This window comes from Anoplopoma fimbria, chromosome 7, assembly GCF_027596085.1.
Source record: "Anoplopoma fimbria isolate UVic2021 breed Golden Eagle Sablefish chromosome 7, Afim_UVic_2022, whole genome shotgun sequence".
NCBI lineage: Eukaryota > Metazoa > Chordata > Actinopteri > Perciformes > Anoplopomatidae > Anoplopoma > Anoplopoma fimbria.
The window spans coordinates 18,681,633-18,705,819 of NC_072455.1; the positions used below are offsets into that span (position 1 = coordinate 18,681,633).

The 24,187-nt window shown below is 39.4% G+C and overlaps 1 protein-coding gene across 3 annotated transcripts in view; it reads right to left on the bottom strand.

The window, feature by feature from the left end:
• LOC129093422 (glucosidase 2 subunit beta-like) overlaps window positions 1-24,187 on the bottom strand; it is a 103,880-nt gene that overhangs the window by 75,853 nt on the left and 3,840 nt on the right. For all 3 annotated transcript variants that reach the window (XM_054601437.1, XM_054601436.1, XM_054601438.1), the window contains 5 exons: window positions 23,368-23,425; window positions 22,309-22,426; window positions 18,560-18,689; window positions 11,225-11,294; window positions 7,504-7,582 (listed from right to left, as the gene is read on the bottom strand). In XM_054601437.1, the coding sequence (XP_054457412.1) occupies window positions 7,504-7,582; window positions 11,225-11,294; window positions 18,560-18,689; window positions 22,309-22,426; window positions 23,368-23,425 (455 nt within the window). The remainder of the gene's footprint in view (window positions 1-7,503; window positions 7,583-11,224; window positions 11,295-18,559; window positions 18,690-22,308; window positions 22,427-23,367; window positions 23,426-24,187) is intronic.

Genomic DNA, 24,187 nt, shown 5'->3' on the forward strand with positions numbered 1-24,187 from the left:
TTTAACATGTTTGAAGACTTATATTTGATATGTTGCAGTTTGATTTTTTTTATGTGCATGATTTTTAGATATTGTGATCAAAATCTGAAAAATGCATTATTAAAAGGGTCTTTTTCTCATAACTATGGCCATTCTAACCTTGTGTCATAGATACATATGGGGTTAGCTACAGAGCTAATCGAGGGGAACTACTTTCTGTGTTTATTTTTGTTTGGAGTCAGGCATTGCCTTGAAATAGCGTTCACGCACAAGAGGGATTCACAAGAAACTATGCAGCATGTAGCACTTTTTCAATTCAATTCAATTTATTTGATATAGGCCAAAATCACTAATTCCAAATTCGCCTCAGAGGGCTTCAAAATCTGTACACATGCGACATCCACTGTCCAGGTCCTGTTTTTTGTAAAAAAGCGTTAATGTTTACTTTATAATCTCCGAAAGCTGTATCATAGCTGTATTAAGGTACTGCTAATGCACACCCAAAACATTGTGCTGTTGCTGCTGCTGCCAATTCGCATTAATAGCATTCAATTGGTGAAACATGGGTGTCTTTAAACTTGTAGCAGTCCCACCAAAAAAAAAAAAAAAAAAACATCACCACAAACCCGTTGCAGCAGGTTAGCGCTGATCACGCTTGTTCATAAAAATACACTTTGCAAAACAAGACAAACCCTTTTCAACCTCAGCAAGGTAACCAACTTCTGTTACCAGAACAAAGCTCTGCTGCCAGTGGAAAACTATGCATTGTACATCATGAAATGCAATTTGTTAAGTTGACCTGCACAGTTTCTCCTCTGATGCATTTCAGATGAAGTAGCTTCTTGAGTATTTTTGCTACAGTATTAAACCACATTTATTGTTACCACAAGTAGCCACAGGTGTCCTCCAAATAACCGGAACTGACATTTTCTTTTACGACTTTAACATTACTGTAAAAAGAAATGCTTGTACATAAAAACTTGATTACCTACTTTCTGTCATTAGCATAATTTAAGAAGAATCCCTCTAAAATGTTACAGAAATGGAAGGGGAGTATTTAAAAGGCTTCTCCCAATGCTAAAACTTCCTTTCTGATCTTGTGATGGAGTAGAATATCGATGATCAATCTTTTCACCTGGGAAGCCCAAGCATGGATTGTCCCAGAGGAAAACCGATGTCTACTCTTCCTGGACATTGCTCGTTGCACAGTGTTCACCATGTTCTTGGGAGGTGCAGTTACACGGGAGCAACATCAATAGTATTTGTCAAGTGGTTCAAGCTGATAAGAATACAAACGATTGCCTTGAGCTTGCTTTAAGGCTGGTTTGTCAGTACAGCTTGTAAGACAGAATCTTCAGTGATGGAGTCAAAGCAGTATAAACACAGCGGTGTTATTCAACTTCCTTAAGTCTGACAAGTGTTGTGTTTTTTTTTTTTTTTTTTTTACACGTGTCACTATTTTCGATTATGTTTTGCTTATAAAAAGAAGGAGAACTGACAGAGTAGGTAAACAGACTGAGACATACAGGTAGATAAACAAAACACGTCTCGATAGAAGACCTTTTTCCGGGCTTAGAGGAGCATTAAACGATGCCTCTTCACTTTGCTCCTAGCCTCTCTTGCCTTTGACCTCCCATCGGTTCCATCACTTGTGCCACCCGTGCAACCTCGAGAGCATCCAATCACTGCCGTTACATAACGAAAGACGAGTGCGGAGGAGATTAGAGGAGCGGGGGAAGAGGGCAAGGCGAGAGATTGAGGGGTGTCAGGTGTGTGCAGCCTGAAACAAATAAAAAGTCTTTCTCAGTTACCGCCCAAATCATTCTCTTTTTTACCCCTCCTCCGCCTCCCCTCGCTGTCCTCCCAATCTCGAAAGAACATGACACAAAACAGCAAATTTTAGCAGGTCCGTTTCTTCTCTACCTCAGTTCTACAAAACCCGCATATCACTCCACCTCTGGTTTCAGCCTGTCATTTCGCATTATATAGCTTGAAAGCACTCCAGCTGGGGAGCAAAAACACGGCACGTGTGATAGGAGGTGATGAATGTTACTGGGGGGGTGGTAAAGGCTCAGACAACCCCCTTTTTCGCCCTCAGCCCACCAGCCTCGTACACGCAGCAGGCTTTTAACACAAGACTATAATCTTGTAGGAATACACAAACAGATATGCGAAACCCGTATAAGGCCGACGGTGTTTACTACGATGATTCTGCTCGCCTGCACAAACCTAATTCTACCATCTTAACTACTGAGATCATTAAGTGTAAGCTGTGTATGATTTCACCTTTACTACGGTGTAATCCACAAGCAAACACAGCGTGGCATGGCAAGCCTGTGCACGCGCTGCAAAGTAACATGGCCTATATCCGTAGTCAGTTCGGTACGACTGGAATCTTAAGTGCAGCTTAGGTCTGCACATATCAAACGGCAAGGTTACTCATTGATGTAAGAGCCCACATTGCTCCAAATTAAAAAGGCATTTCAGTGAGTTAAAGAGAGACAGTAAAAAAAAACAAATGCTTTTGTAGTCCCATCCGAACCCAATGCTCTCCTCAGAACGCAGACACATTAAATCCTAGAGTCACTGCATGCTTTACAAAACCACCCGACAAATGCACGAGAAAGGAAATTCTTGGAGGCAGATGAGAATTGTTCATTTCTGAACAGGAGGGATTTCTCTCTCTCTCTCTCTCTCTCGCTCTCTCTCTCTCTTTTTTGAGAGAGCGAAGCGGAAAAACAGCACCAGAGGCCCAGCCCATGACAAAACAAAGAGATTAAATGACCTGTGAATGTGACTTTCCATATTTCCATTAGCTCGCACTCAGTTTAGAGGCCTGCTGCCCCCTTCTGGAGGCCGGCCAGACATCAAGAGAGCAGGATGTGCTCGAACACCTTAGCCTTCCTATTCATGTGGCTGTGAATTCAATTACAAGCTTACAGTCTTTTTGGTTGATGAAATGTGCAACAATTACAGTCATGATTACATTTTTGCTTCTTACAGTCTGCGCTCAAACAATCAGATGCTTCTGTTAGTTCCATTTGCCCGCACTGAATCAGGAAAAAGGGCATTCGTCCACTCTGCTCCCACCACATGGAACTGGCTGCAAAAAGATTTTAAATTAACCGAAATGATTTCTTTGAACGCTTTTAAATCTACGATGAGAGCATTTCAGACCACTTCTTTTACTTGTAGATGTTTTTTATGAATTTTAATTTACTTGTAACTGTTTTTTATCATTTTAATTTCTGTCTATATGTTGTGAGTGTAATATTGTGAGTGTACATATGTTATTTGTTGCTGCCTCTTGGCCAGGACTCCCTCGAAAAAGAGGTTTTTAATCTCAATGGGACTTTCCTGGTTAAATAAAGGTCAAATAAAAAATAAAAAAACATCTGGACTCTAGATGTAATGGGCAGATTATGTGCAGTATTGTATGATAAGTCAAACCCAATTATACTGTATAAAGCACAACACCTTGAAAGACTACACACTGAAAAAATATGCATCACTAAATGTCCCTCTACAGTTATTGCACACATTAAATATCTTAATTCTTGTCTTTGAGATTAGCAGCAAAACATCTGAAGTCTGTCCTCTTGATAAACATAAAAAAACAGAATGCAAATACGTAGGTTCCCTCTGAAGTGAGACTTCAGTGTTGGCTAAGGCCAAATGTCAACCAGCCCAAACAGATGGTGTGAGGAGCCAGGCCGAGCGGCCGACCTTGGTTTGTAGTGAATGACTAGGGGTGGGAGGGTATGCGAGGTGCCGGGTGTTTGTTTACCGTGTATCGGTGGATGTCGTGAACATCAAGAGAGCTCAGTGTTGTTGCCAAGATGGAAAAGGTGAAGTCGTGTTTGGCCTGCTTGCTTTGCAGGTGCTTTCTGGCTCTGTGTGATGCTGTCAATCTGTCACTCACTATGACAGAAAAATGTCAGACATGGGTAAATGGTATAGGAAAGGTTTTGTGCCGTAATCATGTTAGGGGAAGTATTTAGACAACTTCTTTCTAGATTATTATTTTTTTAGCAGTTCATTTGTCCATCGTCTTTGACTATTCAGTTCATTTTGGTCAGTAAAGTCACAATTTCCCAGAGTCCAACATGACATCTTCACAAATACTTGTTTTGTTCAACTTAACAAAAGAATATCCAAAAGATATTCCATTTACAAATATATAAAAAGCTACAAATCCTCACATTGGGAAAGTCAAAACAGTCCCATTTTTTCTTGTTTGAAACCTGAAGTAAATTTTATAGAAACGTCCATTAAGTCACTATCTATCGCCAAATTAAGTAACACAACGGTGATTGAGCCTATAGACCAATGATAAAGCCCCTTGCATTTGCAGTATTACAAGCTGGGCGTCTGTAACGACATTACTGCAATAATGCCAAAGGTGCTGCCAAAGAGAAGTAAACAGAGATCTTCAAGATCATAGCTTCAATATGCATGCTTTGTTGTCAATTGTCAATGACAACAATAAGAAACTCTGAAATACACACCGGTTTTACATCGTACTAGTTTAAAACATTGTACTTCAAAGCTGTTTATTCTATCAAGCACTGAATTTGAATATTGAGTGATACAACCATACAGGATTTCTTAAAGCTAATTATTCCTTTTTGTCCATGCGTCCCTACATAACAGCTATACTGCCTTCATTTCTGCCTTGTTACTCACTAATGACAGCTCTTCTTCTGGAACCCCTGGGGTATAGCAAATATTATCAAACTGTGAAAAAAAGCCAGATTTACATACGCACTAGCAAGCTGTTATGGGGAATTCCCAACCTCCCATGCACCTACAGCAATGCTTTTCATCTACACACACTGAAATTCCTCCATCTTTGCTCTCTACGATCGCCACCAAAAGATCCTTGAACAACAAAAGGTTGACTTCTTTTTCCAATCCATGGATTTATTTAGTTTTTCTGTTCAAAAGAGAAGGAAAAACTATATTTCGTATACTCTGTGTTTCTGGTAGACTGAGTAAGGGGCTTTAAAAGGGAGGCGAGGGGGTAGTAGATGGATAAGTGAATTTTTACCTTGGCACAAATGCCTATTTCTTGAGAGAAGGCAATTTCCTCAAGCTCTGTTCACCAGCACATAGCTAGGCTTGGTCACACATCAGTGCTCCTGAGAATGTATTGTACTATGGTTAATGCCAAGAGAGAGGACAGTCCTCTCTTTGCAAGTGCTGAGTTGGTATAAATGCTTCATCTGTTCAGGTCTCTGTGCTTTGTTTAAAAAGAGACAACTCGAAAAGAATGGGGCAATTTTTTTGACAAGACATTCTTCTTGAATACCTATGATTGCCTTCTAAAAGCGAATAAACTTGAATCTACATTAATAGTAGTTTCTACAGCAGTGGAGGGCTATAACATAATGATGGAATACTGAGGGAGAGCCACATCAGAATATCCCTTTTCCCTCCCGAATGGAGTGCCGCCTTTGATCATCAAATTGTTCTCCTGAAAATCCTCTCTGTTCTTGAATTATCTGGGCCGCTGAAGTGGAAACTAAATTTTCTGTGGAGGCCAAAGCTTCGTAGGAGAGAGGAAAAAGCAGGGGGGAAACTAATAAAAAAGGTGTGAAAATGACACAAATTGAATAAGCGTGCAAAAAAATATATATAAAGCCTTCTCCCTGTGTGTGACAGGAGGAGAGTAATCAAGGTCTTCAGACATTACAACTGAGCACTGATGAGGAAATAACTTATTTTCCCTTCTGTCCACATATACTGTACGAAATTAACATGACGACCCAGTGTTATTGCGTTTTCTCTCATGAACTGTGTTTCTTTCTTGTTTTTTTCATCAACCTGAAAGGATTTACACATATTCCAGGTATGCACCGGCTGTACAGCAACGTAATTGCAATGTTCCAGTCGTCAGAAAATGTATTTCTAAAATAGAAATGCCAAGGATGTGGTGGCAAAGAATCAATAGATGGTAATAGAGCAAAAACGTTTCTCCAAATCTCTCTCCAGTACACAGAATTAACTTCTCATATTATACAACTGTTGCTGCCCTTGGACCTTGATTAAGGTGCTAACACAGGCTGCTTGTCAGTTCTAATGCAAATTACATGTTAACTACTGTCAATGGCGCCCCTGTTTAATTTGCCCGGTCTGATCGCCGTTTGTTGTGGTCGCAGTTAAATACACATTTTCATATTCATGCATATTCATACTGATTCATCTGCGTCGGATGCAGTTGAATTCATTAGGAAAGTATTTTCCGTTAGCCAGCAGAAATAACAAATGAACACAGATTTTTCCCATGAGGCAGTCTGTCATGTTGTTTACAGCTTTGGTGCTGCTTGGCATTTTTCTGTTATATACACACATAACATATATAACACCACAACATTCAATCATTTGTCTTGTTTTACATTTTACAGCAGTTAAAATTAGCAAGCCAAAGCAAGATTCACTTTGTCAACCTCTGACAGCAAACTTAATTTGCGAAGAGAATATGAACATCTCTGTAAACTAATTTTCAGCAATTTGACAACCTACTCACAAGCTGAACTTTTCCTGCCCTGCAGGAGGAGAAACCAACAGACTTTTTTTTTTTGTATGTTTGTTTTTTGTGCGGGAGTGTATGATTGTGCATATCAATTGCCATTTATATTATAAAAAGTAACAGCGAGATGAAGAGGAAAAATTGAGCTCTAGCAATTTTGTTTACAGCCAGAGATTTTTGATTTTCTGCTGCCTGGTAAGAGGAGGCTCAACAAGTTTAAAGTGAAACCGACAGCCGCACTCTTACACATTGCAGCTTGAGGGGAAAGCACTGTTGGGGAAACTGTGCTCATCCTGTTCAGAATTCAAATGGATTTGGAAGGGACCCTGTTGTATGAGTGCAGAAAACAGTCAACCCGGCAGACAGATAGTCAATGCAAGCGAAATATAAAAAAAAAACACAGAGAAGGCAAGGCAGATAAAGATGTTTATCGGCTTGTTGTAGGCAAATCGGAAATATGCTGAATTAAGCAAATGGCTACACGGCTCAGATATCTTAAAGCATTTACATTAGATTCAGATCCGATAAGTAAACGTGATACAACTGGTATTTATGGATGATACACATGATACTCATGTGTACACTGACTGTGTATTAATTGGCAAATGGTTCCTTAAAAAAAGGACAATGTTTGTTAAAAGCTAGTGTCCAGTTCTTTTAGGATATTACTAAGCCATTCTAAAAAATAAATATCTGATTAGAGTTAGGTTCGTCTTTTCATTGGATTTATTGACAATAAGGAAAATACAGAATAAAAGCCCCCTTTTATCCTTGAAAGGATATCTACTCCAATACAAAAGTGGACATAATGGATACGATTGTATTTAGATGATGAACTGTACGTTTTTGTAAGGGAAACCAAGTACTTCAATATCAGGCATGATTACACAACCTCAGTGAGGGCCATGGCCCGTTGACCCCGTGGTGGCCCCATGAACTCACTACACCGACCAGCATTGTAGTATAAACTGTATGAATAAAAGACAACTTACCACTGCCTCATCCTCAGAGAGAACCCGCTCTTCATCATGGACAAGTGCCACTTTAGCCTGGACTTCATCCACGGTTATACTGTTGTGTAGAAAAACGACAGATAACAGGAGTGTCTTAGTCTTTGATTTTTTTTTATACATTGACTAGGAAGGTCCTCCTAGACTAAAAAAAAATGAGCAAAAATACATTTGTGAGTTCAAGTAAGCTTAAAAAAAAAAATAAAATCCATCCCAAAACATTCTCAAGCTTATAACAAAATGCAGTTAGTATATTAGCATTCCTCATCGCTCAACATGATTGGTTGCTAGGAACATGTTAATGCCTTCACCTCTGCATATAACACAGACAACCTGTTAACAATGTATGCATTCCAGAGCAACTGAGGGCAAGCAAAACATTTTCACTAGACTTGCTGTAGGTGAACTTTAGCTTTGTAGGAAAAAACTAAAATACAGAAAATAAAATATCTTTTAGCTTCACAAAACATGGATTATGGTGCACTAGCTGTTTGGAGTTACCAAGGGACCAGTCAGTACTTCCTCTGGAGAAGACAGAACAAACCAGCACCAGGTAACTCACTGTATATTGAAATGCAGGCAAATGTTTCTTGTGTTGCAACTGATATGAGGGTAAGTTGAACACTGTACTTTTTGGGTGAGCTCTTTCTTTCGGTCATTTTGGGCTTTGTCATCTTTGCATTTACTCAGTTCCCCCTTCCGTTTAGCCTATTTTACTCCAGATGGCAAAAAACACAACACAAAGCACAATCCAAATCATATACACCAGCTTTTATCCTGGAACACTTAGATCTTTTCTAAAGCCACACTTCCCTGCTGGTGTCTTTCTTCCTGAGGTTCCACCTAAACTAACATTACTGAGCTGAGATAATGACTGCATAGGCGGGATCAATCCCGGGAGTCCATCAAAAGCGGAAATGCAGGCAAACATACAAAGCGAATAGCTTGTTCCACTACAGAGGATCAATGCTCGGGGTAAGTGCTAGAGAAAAACAATGGCTCTCTCCATTGTGAGGCGGCACAGAGGCTGCAGAGCAGCGGCTCTGAAAATCTTGTGCAGAAAACTGGCTTCGGCTCCGATCACAGAGGGCATTTATGCACATATAGATCATGGCATCTTAAAAGGAGGTGCTTGGCAATGCACACCTACAGCGGGTTTGAGTGAAAGAGACAGTAATAAACATTAGGGAACTCACTCTTACACACATATACACTTATAATCCTGACAGAGACGAGGGGATAAAAAGCACAACCTGTTTGTGGGCCTTTGGGAGGCTCCATCATGGTTCATTTCCTGAAGCAGTTGGTAGACTCTATTTATAGGCCAGCATACTGGTACCAGTTAATCCTGCACAGGGCTGCCAACTGCCTGCCAGCTGGCACAGTGGCTTGCACTTGCAGTGTGTGGTGCTTGGTAAGGTTTGGGATGAAATAATGGCGAGGAAGTCCACAAGCTGCCTTAATGACCAATGTGTGAGGGAGATTTCTTTTCCCCATAGTACAAACTGATGGTTCGAAAGTTTCAGACTGAACCTGTACAAACTAATGTTCTAGATGGGGAAAAAAAAAATCTGAACCTGCTTACCCACAACTCATAGGAACAATGACATTTCTAATTTGTTTTTCAAATACAATTATGATGATAATCAGTAGCATGTTAGCTGCTGACATATTCCTTCATGTATTTCACAGTGGATTCACAACTTTGTGAGAAAAAAAAAAAACGGTTTGCTTTTTTTGTCGTGAAGCAATTATTGTTGGCTAAATAGACACAAAAATGAGATTAGTTCCCAGTATGAATGCGAGAACAATTATCTGTGAATCTGCATTAGAGATAATTAGCAATTCCAATCGAGTGGATTAAGAACGGGGTAGTGTTTTGCTAAGTGTCATTAGGGACAAAGGCAAGAGCTTTTCTTTTTGAACAAGATAAAGAGTCTGCGATGTGCATGCTAATCCGGTTCAATGTCAGCAAATTGCCTGGCAATGTGCAAGCATCAGGTATACCAGTGACTTTGGACTTGCATTTATCGTAGCAGCAATTAAATCAAGCTTGACACTTGGGCGTGGGAGTTGCAGAGCCTTCGAAAAAAAAACGGTGATGTAGCATACATATACAGAAGCCATCGCCTCCTGCTTTATTCAAATGGGCATCAATAAATGTCATGCCTCAATATGGCCAGCTCACCCAATCCCATTGACTGACAGACTGAAATAATGGCTGTGTTGAAATAAGCGACACTTGCAGATATTTCAAACTAGTAATGTGTTTGTTTAAGCGCATCCCGTGGAGAGACACAGCTTGGGATGGAGCGGAGAGAGTGGATGGATGGAGGCAGAGCTGCAGAGGGAACGGGAAGGGGATTGGGGTGGCAGAGGGCCTGAATAATGGCCCACAACCAGGCGCAGGAATGCATAAGTGGGCACATGGCGCTCCCTGGAAAAATTGCTGCATGAGCACTTCGTCCTCAATACAGCCATATGTTTTATAGCTCTTTCAGTTTACTATGCCCAGGCCTGCTTCCTTTCCTGGAGAATATGCCTGGTTAGCTTAAGCAGTATTGATTGTTTTTGTTTTTCGAAGGCGTGGTGTTGGAAGGTGAGAATCGTGAGGGTGGGGATAGCAGTGGTGAAGAAGCATGAGTGAGACAGGCTCATTGGATATGACGTGCTCCGTTTTCCTGCAAGCCACCATCAAATGCAAGTATCTCGCTTGGAAGCAAAATGGATGCCAGTCTCTTTTAATGCCGGCAGAGGTTAAAACACTGATCACGGCAGCAAGTGAGTCAGCTTGGGTGGCTGAGGGGAAGCTGGGAGATTGGGTAAGGGGGGCGACAAGTGGGTCTGTTGGGACTTAAAGATTAAACAATGCAATAAGGCAATGAATTGCTTTTTGGAGTTTGCTGAAGAACAAATAGGGGTAGAAGTTTCCAAGGAATGCAATGTGTGCACTCAGCTCAGACTGATGAGTCTTCACTGCATCAGAAGTTTAAGGTGGAACTAATGAGTGTTGTGCATATACATATTGGTGTGAAACTCAAGAAAACACCCATCTATCTAAAAGCACAAGCAATAAAAGATACGATAAACGTGAGAGCTTAAAATTCGTCATTTTTGTTTTCATCAAGTTGTGTTATGGTTCTTTATCTTACTCGTTTTTTTATGTTTCACTTTGCTGCATTAGCAGGATTTCTCTTGAGGACTACAAGAACTACAAGTGAGTGAACCACTGTAATACAAAGCAAGATTTAAAACCTTCAACCTTGTCCCCAGCCTTCAAGCACATTTTTTAAACTGCACCGGAGGAGGAGAAAAGGCCCAAACTGAGAACAAATGTGCTTTAGGAATTTCTTTAGTATTGGATTTCATAGCAATCTCAATACTGTGACAGAAACCTTTTCACCCCGGCAAGAGTAAAATCCCAGGGGAAAAACTGTTCCGGTATAAAAATATCAGCGGTTGCCTTCAAAAAACATAAATCAGTGGATCCTTATATCAGAAAATCTTTGCCAACACTGTTTTTAATACAAAATGTTTTTATTAATATTTGAAGGCTGACAAATCACACATGAATAGACTTTGGAGAGTTGTCATAGTGTCATGAATTATATAAATGGGTTAGCAAAGGGCGAAACATGAACATGAAAACTGGAGCCACAAGGTTTTCAATTGTCAACTAAGAAAAAAGCTGTATGTTAGTTACCTGCCATCTTTATTGATGTCCAGTAACTTGAAAGTGCTGGTTACTGTGCTGTTCTGACTTCTTAAAAGACCTAAAAAGAAAAAAAAAATATCTGGGTTAATGCAAAATTGCCTAATAGTTTTAAGACGCAACATTCAAGCTGATCATCTTATAAGCACAATGAGCCATGATGCCAAAGAAGTAATGTTTTCCATTACAAAGCTTTGTTAGTTTTGCTTTTTGATCATCAATCACTGCTATAATCATGAATCCATCTGAATGCAAACATAGAGGGGGGGATGGATAAAAGGACGGAGTTGGTTTTTAAAATATTGGGAGCGCGGGGGAGAGGAAGGAGCTTGTTGGTTAATCAGGCAAGGAGTCAGTCACGCTGTGCAAGAACATTTGGTTTCCCTGTAGGAAAAAAAAAAAACGGATGTCAGAGTCCAGAATGCAATCAGGAGGCTTTGTGCTGTAACGGCTGCTATGACAGTGATTTCCCTCTTCTCCATTCATATTCACAGGCAGATGAAAAGGAGACGCAAAAAAAAATCCTCAACCCCCTTTTCCTGCGAGCATGTGACCCCAACTGATTCATTTTGTGAATCGCATTCATCGGATAGGGAGGGAGAGGAAGTTCTCTTATGTTAAGCACTAAGCATCTCCCACATCATCAGCAGAACGGAGAATGTAAAGGGGCAAACTGATTGGCCCCTAAGTCTGGGGAAAAGCACTTTACATAATACTAATTGCACATCCGCCGCAATTAACTTTCTGTACTAATTACAGAAAAGCTAATTGTGAAATTAGCATTTTTTTTTCCTAGTGTACAGTAGAGCGCCTGGGTTGAGGGTGTGTTGTAGGGGTGTAGAAAAAAAGCAGAAAACTAAACCCCAGTTCCTAAATGCAGCATTACCAAAATGAACCTCTAATTCATATTCATATTCATAAATCTATGCTGTTTTTTGGGGGGGGGATTTAAGCTTAAAAAGATGCTAGATTGTACACCACTTCTCGTCACCAACAACATGAATAGAGGCAGTAAATATCTACTTCCTCAACCCTGTTGTTGACTCTACTCAGCCAAGGGGAAAAACAAGATTTGCTAATATGCCTGCAATACACACAGCATCTGTCATATTAGTGGTCTATTCTTTTGTTTGAACAGCGCTCTATTCCCAACCTAATGCTTGACATTCTGAACCCGTTCTCTAGTCTCCGTCTCGCAAAAAAAAAAAAAAAAAAAAAAATGAGTGCACAAAGAAGGAAGAGAAATGGTCTCATCCCTCCCTCTACTGCAGAGCTGCGGCTATGAAAAACAACCATAAGGAGGATAGATTGGAGAAGGGAGGAGAGGAAGGGAGAGGAAAGAAAAAGATGGAGTGGGGGCGGGGGGGCGATGTGGTAAAAAGGTAAGAGGAAGAGTGGGGTAGAATGTGGAAAATAAGTGACGAGAGAGTAGGAGGGCGGAAAAAATAAATGTGAGGAAGGAGGTTCAAGACATTGGCTCTTTAGGCCGATGGCACATATAGGGGGCTATGTTTACTAATGGACACCATCACTCATCCCCCCATGTTGCCCTGGCGATAGCGCGGCATACTCGTAAAAAATAAGAGAGGAACAAAGAGAACAGAGAAAATGGAACATATCAGCAGGAGACGGCAGAAATATGCCTTGGCTAAAGACTGTTATCCACACAGAGCTTTTCTTTGTTATTGTAAGCTCTGCACTCCAAGGCTAACATAACACACATTTGCTTGTTTTTGTACAGTATAAGCAATATTTTGAAGCTGGAAATTACCCCTTTCCGGGAGAAAAAATAAATAAATAGCACAGAGATGGAAATGTACCAAAAGGCTGCAGGTGTTGCACTGAACCTTTATTCTACAGAGAACAGCAGATACTGTAAATATAAAGATAGAATGTGCAAATAAGTGTTTTAACCTAAACTGTGCATCAGATGGTGCCGGTTTACAGAATGACTCATGCTGCGTCACAATCAGAAAACACTGCAGCCCTATAAGAACATTCCAGTGTACAAAATCAATGGCTCACTCATTTAAATTAGATGATAAAGTCAGGGTTGTGATTAAAGTTGTCGAGCCAATTGCTTGTTCCAGACAGAAATCCGAAATCAGACAAATGAATGGGCCGAATTCACATAATCATCACAATGTTAGCCTTTAATTATTTCATCATTCCACTTAGCTTGTTTTATGGATACACATATACATCATGGACTAAATGATGTGCAGCAGCAAAACAATCTACGATTTATACTAAAGCTAACAAAAGCATTGAAAAAACTAACTAAAAAAAAAACATAAAATAAAAGCCTACTGAATTGGGGACTTTGTTGACCTTTGTCTCTACATCTGCTATCTAATAAAACTTTACACAACACAAAAATATTAAAAAAAACATTGAAAAAAGGGAAAGCATATATAATATTCACCTAAATGTATTGTATAATGTATGATTAATTGTATTGAAGGGGAAAAAAGCAATAACAAAAGTATTACGATAAACCAATAATGTGTGCCCACTTAAAAAACAAATAAATATACATTGATGTGGGATGTGAGGGGTACCTGTTTTATTTCTAATTATAGGGAGAAATCAGAGTATATCAAAGCAAATGCAGTACATGAAATGATTAGCACTGGATCTGCTGAATCTGAGTTACCTAAGAGGAACTTCTAGAATCCAGAAATCTGTACGACAAATATTCTGGGTACTTACTGCATATTACATGTTTTTTAATATCCATATAGCCCTATGCAAAATATTACATATATAGGGTTACATGCAAATATACAAAGACACCCAACACATCTGGAGGAAATGCGTTGTTTAATAACACTGCACAGAAACCGCACTGTTCAAGCAAACCCTGAAGCATGCTACAAATTTCCAAAATGTATAAAGACGATGCCAAAGAGCTGCTAATTGAAAAACAAATAAATGTGTCTTATGATAAGACGAACAATAACCACACTCAACAAATCCATCAGCTCCACCCAGCTCCTTCCATACTAAGGTCTGAATACGACGCCGCAAAAATCAAGACAACCAGAGCAAGTGTAAACTAAAAGGTCTATGATGAGATTTTATTATCAAGACACGTTATCCAGATAGAGATCACATGTTTTGATTGGGTGTAAATTGTTTCTTTGCATCATCACGTCTTATTTTTCTGATATTGGCACTTTCTTCTGAAATACTGTTATACCTCTAGGCCTCTGCTAATAATTAGTCAAATTAATTTATAAATATGTCTAAATCAGTTATCATCTTCCCTTACAACAACACTAATGATGTCCCTTAGGCTAAGGTGTGGTAGGGGAATAGATACGCTTTTGTTATTCTGTGAGAATTTACCTGTCCCAAATCTTCCTTTACTAAATGAATGCCCATGTGGTTTACTTATTTATGTATCAGAATGTTATGGTAAGTCTAACAACACCACCTGACAAGAACAAGATGCTATTTGTTGTGCTAAGTTATGGTTTAATGATTTGCTAATGAACAAAATATTCAAAAGGGGATGGCAAACCTGCATAAATAAAAATGGCCTATCTGACTAAAGACCAACGTAATGTCCAACATTTAATCATCATTATGCGTGACTGTATTTAAAAAAAAAACAATTATTGATATAATTTTGAGGTGATATTGCATGATTTTCAAATTCAAAAGGACGGACAATGAATTATGCCAATATTTGACATAGCAGTTAAATGATTATCTTCTATTCTGTTCATACATGATGTACAGTTTATCTAAAAAGAACTAAGAAACATGAAACTCTTTAAATGTAAAATTAAAAAAATTCGGAGATACATTTTTAGGATTCAGTGTTGAAATGATGCGCATATTCATGTTTTGGCTGAAGAGGCATCCTGCCATCTCAGTTCACCCAATGTATTCTATAAGACGTCTAACTGCACTCGTGTACCTTTGGAAACATGAGTAACAGGGAGGAGGACTGCAAGACGGTCCGCTAGAGAAATCAGGTCAACCACTGGATTACCCATGAATTTGTGGAAATCTCCTCAAACTGTGGGTGAACTCTTGAGACCGTGTAGCTTTGCATACTGGGACGTACCATTAAAGAGAGTAACAGACGTAAATCCAATGTGTCTCTTTATGAGGGGATCCTATCAAATAAACATCAGAGAAGAAGGAGACCTCCATGTGAACCCAAAGCTTATTGAGGTCAGCCATTAAAAAGGATTTATTTTTTTCAAAAATGTCATTATGTCTTGTTTTTTCTGACATTCCGACACATCAAAGTCCCTGTTATTCAATGAGTTGTTAACCCGATTTCCCAGCATGCTTTGCAAAGTGTAACAGAATAGTAGATACTGAGCCAGCTAATGTAATGACAGGATACAGCTCAATAATGTGGTCCTATTAACATATGGGAACAATGTGCAATATTCTTGTATTCTGGGAATGTGATAATACAGTATGTACATTATAAGTTGGATTGTGTAACAGTAAAACATTTGCAATGCAGCTCCCAAATACTCAGCTCCTAATATCGCACCTGCTTATAGTCCTGTAAAAGCGTGTACACAAAGCAAACTGATGGAATATCATTTTCTCATGGTAAATAATAAAGGGCCTAGAAACTGTAATAACAGCATCCAATATCTCCAAGTCGTTCAAGTATTGTTTCATCGTACCAGAAGCACTGCACCTTGAGAAACTGCAATTTCCTTTGAGGGTACAAATAACCCGGCCCTTTAAAACTTCTCGATAACGGCGCATGAAGCCCTGGAGACATGTTTGAGCGACAGCAGCACTAAAAGGGAAAGACTGTTAAGTTCTACTTTGCGGGCTCAGCTGCTTGTTCTTCTGGCTTTTCATTCCTATTTTGATACAGGCTATTGACAGGTCATGAATGAAAGACAAGACACTCAGGAAAAAAATAAATGTTTTTCCTTCATGTGATATTTAATTGAGATAGCGCAATAGTTGTCCTCGTGGGGCTTCTGTCATTTAAGGATCTTTTTTTTTTTTTTTTTTTCATTTTAAAAAGGTTCAATTAATAGCTTGGAAGAAAAATGTGCATGACATGTTTAGACATTATGAGTGTTAGTCAGTGAATGCTGGTAAAAAGAACCCTAAAGGACGTTAAAGATTCTCCTTTGTTGGTCTTTTAGCCTGATGTTCCTTTGACTGGTCATGATGGCAAAATTACACGATGTTAAAGAGCTATAATTATAGAGAAAATGGTGGCAATGTACTTAGTGATATTTCGTGAGTTTTGAAGACCTTTTTAATCCGAGAAACTTTCAAGTTTTGGAAACCCAACCTGATTACAAGTTGGTGTGAATATGGGTGTGCTATTACTGTATAAAACTGAAACGCAAAATGCTGCTGGCAAAAAGATGCCACATTTAAAACTGTAACGTAAGTGATCCCTAATGATCTGATCACACTATAAGGGACACAGCAACAGTCTACAAGTTCGTTTCAATGGACGCAAGTGACATGGAGCTACTAACCGACGCGCGACACTTCTCATTGTGTGACGGTTACAAATGTAGCTGGTGTCAACTTTTTGCAGTGTCCCAATGGGGCGTTGAAGCGTCAACCAATCATATGTTTTTTGTTTCAACCTGTACTGTACCATCTAAATTATGCCGATAGAGAGTTCCCAGTGGTATTCATCAACAAAACCACATCGGCAAGAGCTTGGGCAACAATTCCAAGGCGACCCGCAGACAAAGCAGCAGGGCCATGCTTGGCTGTTTTGTTGTTCTTTTGTGCTCGTAGTGTGAACACAGCATTACTGTTGCCTTGGACTTCATCGGAAAAACAGCTTTTCCAAAAATGGTAAGAAATTCACAATTGTCTAGGTTGCTGCTCTGAAAAAGTATTTTTTTAAAAAAAAAAAAAAAAAAAAAAAAAAAAAAAAAAAACTCAGGGCAATGCATAAGCCAGACTGCATTAAAATCCATTAGATCTAAAGTTACTCATTGGGAAAATACATCCTGGACAATCTCTCTGTTCTTAACTTTACAAATGGACTTAAAATGCTCGTTAAAGCAGTGTCAACTTGCAACCCCAAAGTAATAATAGTTAGGCGAGATTGGGAGCCATAAAGCTTTTAATGAGTTATACTGTTGGTAGAATAATGATGCTTATTAACAAAAAAATTAAGTATTAATCAATATGTAGTGTCAAAGGTTACAGACAGTGAATATGCTAAATATGTATCCTTTAAGTCACTGGGACTGTTCTTCAACTTCAGAACACAAAAGCTACCACACACACACACACACACACACGCACGCACGCACGCACGCACGCACGCACGCACGCACACACGCACGCACTAACTGTCATTAGAACTGCATTATAAAAGCCTCAATGGATAGCCAACATGGACAAGACTCTCGACCACGGACATGACAATTGATTGATGGTTGTTACGCCCTGAAGATGAGCAGTAATGGAAGTAAAGAATGACAGGCTCAGGAACATGGGGGGGCCTGTGACGTCTAGCAAAGGTCAGCTGGCACAGTGGGAAGCATGATGGATGCATCCTCAGAGGAACCAGCAAAGTCAAATGACCTTTATTGCCATCAAAACTTTAACTTGAGGGCCAGTTTGACACTAGACAGACAATCAATTGCCAGCTTTCCATGGCAGAGAAGAACATGAGACGCATGACAACAAACTATTAAAAAGTATTCAAATGACCCTTGTTTGATGCTTTTTGTTTGATATATTGACATTCAACCAGCAGAATATGTGTTAAAAAGACAAAAGAAAAAAGAAAAGAAGACTATTCCCTGCTTTCCAACACACACACACACATATATATATATATAGGTTATGACTCTAAATCCTTATGGACTTCAGTGCAAAAAAATGATTGGGCCTATTTCCCATCCAACTTTCTGTACATTCACATACGCAAGTCCGAACGTCACTAAAATGCCGAGCCAGCTAGTGCTCGGAGCGATAAGGGAATTTTCCTGTGAGTCATATGCAACTACTCTCTGAAGGTTTGAGGAACGTGAAAGGAGAGCTGTGGGACTGCAATATGATGTTGCTGAGCACTCCTTTCCCAGTCCATTTATTTCAATGGCACAGGCATCTGTATTTAACCCTTCCAGCTGTTCTACCATTTGTCATCCTGACTATCTGGCCAGAGGAGCTGAGGGCAATTTACTTTTGTTCAATGTACGGCTGTGCTGAAATAAAACGGAAGCTGCCCTGTGGTAGCCGCAACAATGACCTATGATCTAGAAAGTGAAGCGATTCTGTGGATTGAGCAAATTGCTTAGAATGGACTCAAACCAAATCATGGCAGGTTAAAGGTGGCAAGACACTTACTGCTGTCCCCTGCTTCCAGCGCCTTTAATGTTTGCTCTTTGATTCGGTCGGCCTCGTGTTTCTTCCTTCTGTGTTCCTCTAATTTGATCTGTAGGTCCTCAGCTACCTGCTGAAGCTCTCGGAGCTGGGCCTGAAGAGAGACAATAGAGAGACAAACCACATCAACATCACTTTTATACTATTCAATTACAGTTCTAGCACAGTGGGTAGGTTTTTCTAGTCAGTCATTGTGCAAGTAAGTGGCACAACCAAAATTATTTTCTGATATTTTTCTGGGATAAATAACTACACAAAAACAGATATTCTGATTTGGGACAATTTAAAATAAAATAGTCAAAAAGCCCAAAAGAAAAAAACATCTTAAAATTCTGGTCATTCTGTTTCAACCAAACCACCCATGATCCTTTCCTTCAACTCTCAGCTCCAATCTCATAATCTAAATCTTGGATCCCTTTTTTTGTTAATTGCAGCAATCATCCACTGCATATAACCATACAAAGAATACTAATCAAACCACATATAAGTACTGTAAAAAGATACCCATTTGCATGCCAGGTGTCTCATCTTTGTTTAATATTAATCACTTCAGTAGAGTCTAGTGTTCGATATTAACATTAAAACCTAACAAAGAAAAAACATTGAGCATTAACGCCAGCATTGTAGATTTAGTATATCGTAGAGCTACTATTTTCCAGTTTGGTTTAATGTTGACATTTTGGTGCATTTTTAGCTCTGTGAAATATCTCATCATATACAAGAACCTTGTTAATCTAAACCAGTTTTATTTTCTACATAATCATGTCTATATAATCACTCAGGAGAAATATAATATTAACAATCAACAGTTATAGAAACCATACAAGTTGATAATTCAAGTGTTAACAGGATAGTTGACTTATAGCCTCAAAAGTCTTTATAGAAAGTTGTGCCTGAATTGAGAAACCGGTTAAGATCCGTCTCCGTTCTTAGCGCCTCCTCTTGCCTCATCTTTCTTTAGCTATCAGTATATCTACCTCCAGACCACAACCAGCCCATGTATTTACTAAAACTTGTACGACAGCGGTCAGGCCGGCACAATGGACCGTTTATATCCCTTGCGTCAGGAGGTGTTGCTGTCACACCAAATATGACTCTCTGTAATGGACCAATTAATACGAAAGAGCAGCCGCTCCTTGCGTGTGCGTGTGCGTGTGTGTGTGTGTGTGTACAGCCTTCCTATCGCTCCTCAGAGACTCTCATAATGCAGTGATGGATTCTGCTCGGTTCGGATAGGGATGACTACCTTTCTAGGCCACGCTGCTTGCTTAGCCACCTTCGGTTCACTGCAGTGATTTATGGGCTCCATTTTGAGCTAACGAAAACATACCATGCATAACATGCAAAGGGTTGCTCTACAGTGCGGAAATACTTTACAGAACACCAAAAACTAATGCACATGGTATTTGCGTTTCCATAAACTCAGGTTTTTCAATAAACATCATTGAAAAATGTAACTATTGAGACAAGCATTTGTTTAGTTACACATGTGAATATTTCAATTGGGATGAGTGATAATGATACTGTTTTTTGTTTGGTTTTGAAAGATCAATGTTCTCTGTATGAACTATGATGGTACATGTATTACAGTTTGGACTGGATTTTATTGAATACCCATTTGTATTCAACCAACAGCAGCAGTTTGTTCTAGGGGCATGCAGTGCTGACATGCCACATCCAGCTCTCATTGTAAAAAGGATTCTAATTTGATTAAAAAGTTGTCCAGCATCCTGTTTCCTCAACAGCAGATTCTTATTTAACCCCTTGAACCGCAGGAAGAGTTCCCTTCTGAGTCATTGTGTAAGGCTTCGGAGACGAGGCCCCTGAGGTAACCCTGCCATATCAACAAAGACACACTGAGAGAAGAGGATCACATTGTGCTGCCGGGCCAGGAAGGCTGGGTGACACCGCAGCCTCGATCTGCCAATCAGCTCCCACAGAAAAGAACATGGAACAAAAAAAAGAAAAAAAAGAAAAGAGAAGAGGAGCGCAGGGTACACACTCAGACCATCAGCTGGCAAATCAGACACGTGAGCGTGTGTGTGTGAGATGAAACGTGTCCTTCAGTCTTCACTCTTGTGGGGAACAAAGGTTCACTTTTTCACTGTATCTTAAATCATGAGCAATATATGTATAAACAAGTCCTTTTACACAACCGGTGCCGTGAAGTGCTTCGGAATACCATGAAATGAAGTAAGTTCTCACGTAATCAAAAGGACAATATAGCTGAGGACAACCATGAGAGAATCTGTGAATTAGTCCTTCAGACTTTTTTTTTTTTTGCACTTAAAAAAAGGAAAGATATCTTTATATGTGCAACATACAGTAAGTGAGCTAGACTGACCGTCAAACAGCGTTGAGGTGGAAATTTGTATTTCTCAAATTAAGATAATGCATTAAGTAATGAACTGAACCAATAAATATATCTAACAAAAGTCTAAAAAGATCCTCAGCTGCCAAAGTTACCAATTTAATTTGCACTGAACTCCAGGGCTCCAGTTTCTAATTTGGCCTAGTGCTTGTTGAACGAGCAAATGGAGAGCAGTGGAAACTGTGAAGTAGTTTTCTCGAAGCTCTATAAAAAGGAGCATGTTGATTCAAAAGGGGCTTGATCACTTAGGTACTTGTTTACTTGTGCCGATTTACCCCCAACCCATTTACTACTTTCAGAGTGAGGCAAATGAAGCATAGTTACAGCAGGTAAAAGGTGGAGGATATGATTTGTATGGAGTTATACATTACTAGAAACTAGAATTGTTTGGATAGGAGACTTGATACATTTTGAATATAATCATCATATACTGATATGTTTGTTATACTTAAATGGGAGGAAAAACTCTCGAAGAAATGGCATCAATTCATCAACTAAAGACCGTAATGCAAGGGAACTAGCTTGCAGTTTGTTTTTTGACAGTTCTTAGAGCTAGAAAAACTGTAAACTTATCACGTTGTCATGGCAAAAACTAACTGGACAGCAGGCTAAGGTTGGTGTTGGAAAGTGCACAGCAGACGCCTTTAGCAGCAGATGTCATGAACATGTATGGACAGCCTCAATCTGACAAAAGGCCAGTGATTATTATGCAGGCTACGGAGGACACACTTTGCATCCTAGTGTGTTGGGGAATAGGCTACAGGTATAGAATTGTTGTACCATACGAAACTAAATTTGAGGCTTAACATACCAAAGCAAGAAGGTTTGACTCAAACAATACCAAAGAAAGGCTGTGAAATACAGCCACAAAGGGCTGAGAGGTTGAAAGGGCTCTTTGTTCTGTTCCACATTTCTGATACAGTCAGCATATTATGAATATTAAAGCTAGTTCCAAATCAGCTCCATAGAATTTCACTTTTGTGAAAGAAAACAGAACAAATAAATGTACATTTAGGGTTTTTTCTGAATTATTGATCATACACACAAATATAATAGTACTTTTGGTATATCGTGTATTAAAACTATGTTCCGGGTGTTGCTGTTTCTCAACCATGTAGGGTCACCTGTTCTCTACCGATTTAAGGATAATGTTAAAATACATAGACAAATAAATTAACCTGGTCTATATTCTGTGCAGGTCAACTAAAAAGCAGTGAGAACTAACACGTGAAAGTCACTCGTTTTCTCACGACAGGAACAGGATAAAGCTTTTTAGGAGAAACCCTGATGATTATCCTCTCCTACTACTACAGGCCAGTAGTAGTAGGAGATTTCAGTGTACCTGTTTTTCTCTCCAGAGCAGCACTCCCTCCTCAATCAGTTGCTGCTTGAGCTGCAAACCCTCGTCCAAGGTCCTCATCTGGCCCTCCACGTATGCTCTCTCTCTCTGTCCCAGATTCCTGGAGGAGAGCGAGAGAGAAAGAGCGGATGCACAGTCGCATCATTACAGAGAAAACATCAGCCACCCCTGCCATGGTCATTGAGATGGCGCAATCCAATTTTTTAAGGGCCCACAATGCAGTGGGAATTCAAATGGGGAAAATAGAAGGGTAAATGAGATGGGGGCTGATGCTCTGTGGCTGAACCAAATTGTTTTTGAAGTCTGGCAAACACAATACGAGTGTGGACCTTGTGAAAACATAATGGGATATACTCTGCTCGTATGTGGTTTTGAGGCACTGAATGGCATAACAGAGGACTGTCAACAAAAGAACTGGGTTACCTTATTAGAAGTTACATTTACACAGCGGGCAAGATTTCAGCATCATAGTACGGTCAATCCGCTCATCTCAGAGAAGATAATAAATATGGCCCGACAGGGGCCTGCATTCTTATAGGTTTATTTACTCACAGGCCTACCGTCTATGTGCCATTTACATCTGATAGAAGCTGAATTATCTGCATGAATAACATTTCAGGACAGATTTATCAAGAGTACAATTTACAGTGTGAAAAGAGGCAGGGAGTCAGATCTGTCTTTATAAAGGATCAACTGTTCAAAACAATATTGTGATGCATATACATTATAAGAGCAGGTCTGAACTGCATCCAGGTTTTTACACCATAGTGACACCATGCCCCCTGGTGGCACAGAGTATCACTGTCTATCACACTAACGCTATGATAAATACATTCATCTTAAAGACAGCTTGGATTTAAGATGATCTGCATTCTTATCAAGTTGCCCAAAATGTACTGTTTGATACATTTGCCCAAATAGAATGGGCCGACTGAATATTTTTTTTCTTTAGCAATGCGTGGGCCTCCAATGCCATATTTTGAGTCAAAATCTGCATGTGTTATTTTATAAATATTGAATCTCAGTTTTGATTCAACTGACCAGCAAGTGTTCTGGCAGTGAGCGTGGCTGTTGTATTCATCTGAAGCATCGCAGCAATCTGGCACGAGGCACAGGAGAAACCAATCCAACGCACATACAAGAGAATAGAAGAGCATTCAATATATCAGCAAGGAGAGGTGAGCAGTAAGTCTTTATTCTAAATGATTGGATCAATAAATCACTTTACAACAGAAATAAACACAGATTGAAGTTAAAAACAAAACAAAAAGAGTCAGCAACTATGAAAATAACATTTTCAGCTACTTTTTGAGCTTAGCATCACTCCTTTGCCCCTAAAAAGTGAAAATTTGAGTAAGACCACGTGCTCTCCAACATTCAGAACATAATATTCATGAACATTAAGTGACAAGAATAATAAAAATAAAAAATAAAAAAAACATATGGTGTAATCAGAGAGCGGAATCAAATAATTGATTTGCCAAATTGACAGAAAATGAATCGGCAACCATTTTGATAAATCAATTCATCACTTAAGGAATATCTATGGGAGATGCTGTCTTGTGAAGATGGGAACTGTACTGGCCAATTTCAGTATTGTCAGACAATTAATAGTTAAAATGACTAATCAATAAAAATCATCAGATCTGTACAATAACTGAGGAATAAAAAATATTTAGCCCGGCTAGCGGTGTCCAGTATTTGTGCTAAGCTAACCGACTGATTGCTGTAGTCTTATATCTAACAGACAAACATGAGTGGCAAAGATCTTCTCTTCAGTCACTTTTCCGCCTCAATGAAAATGAGATCTTTGTGCCTGCATGATATATCGCTCTCTAGTTCAGAGAGGGTCTCTTGAGAT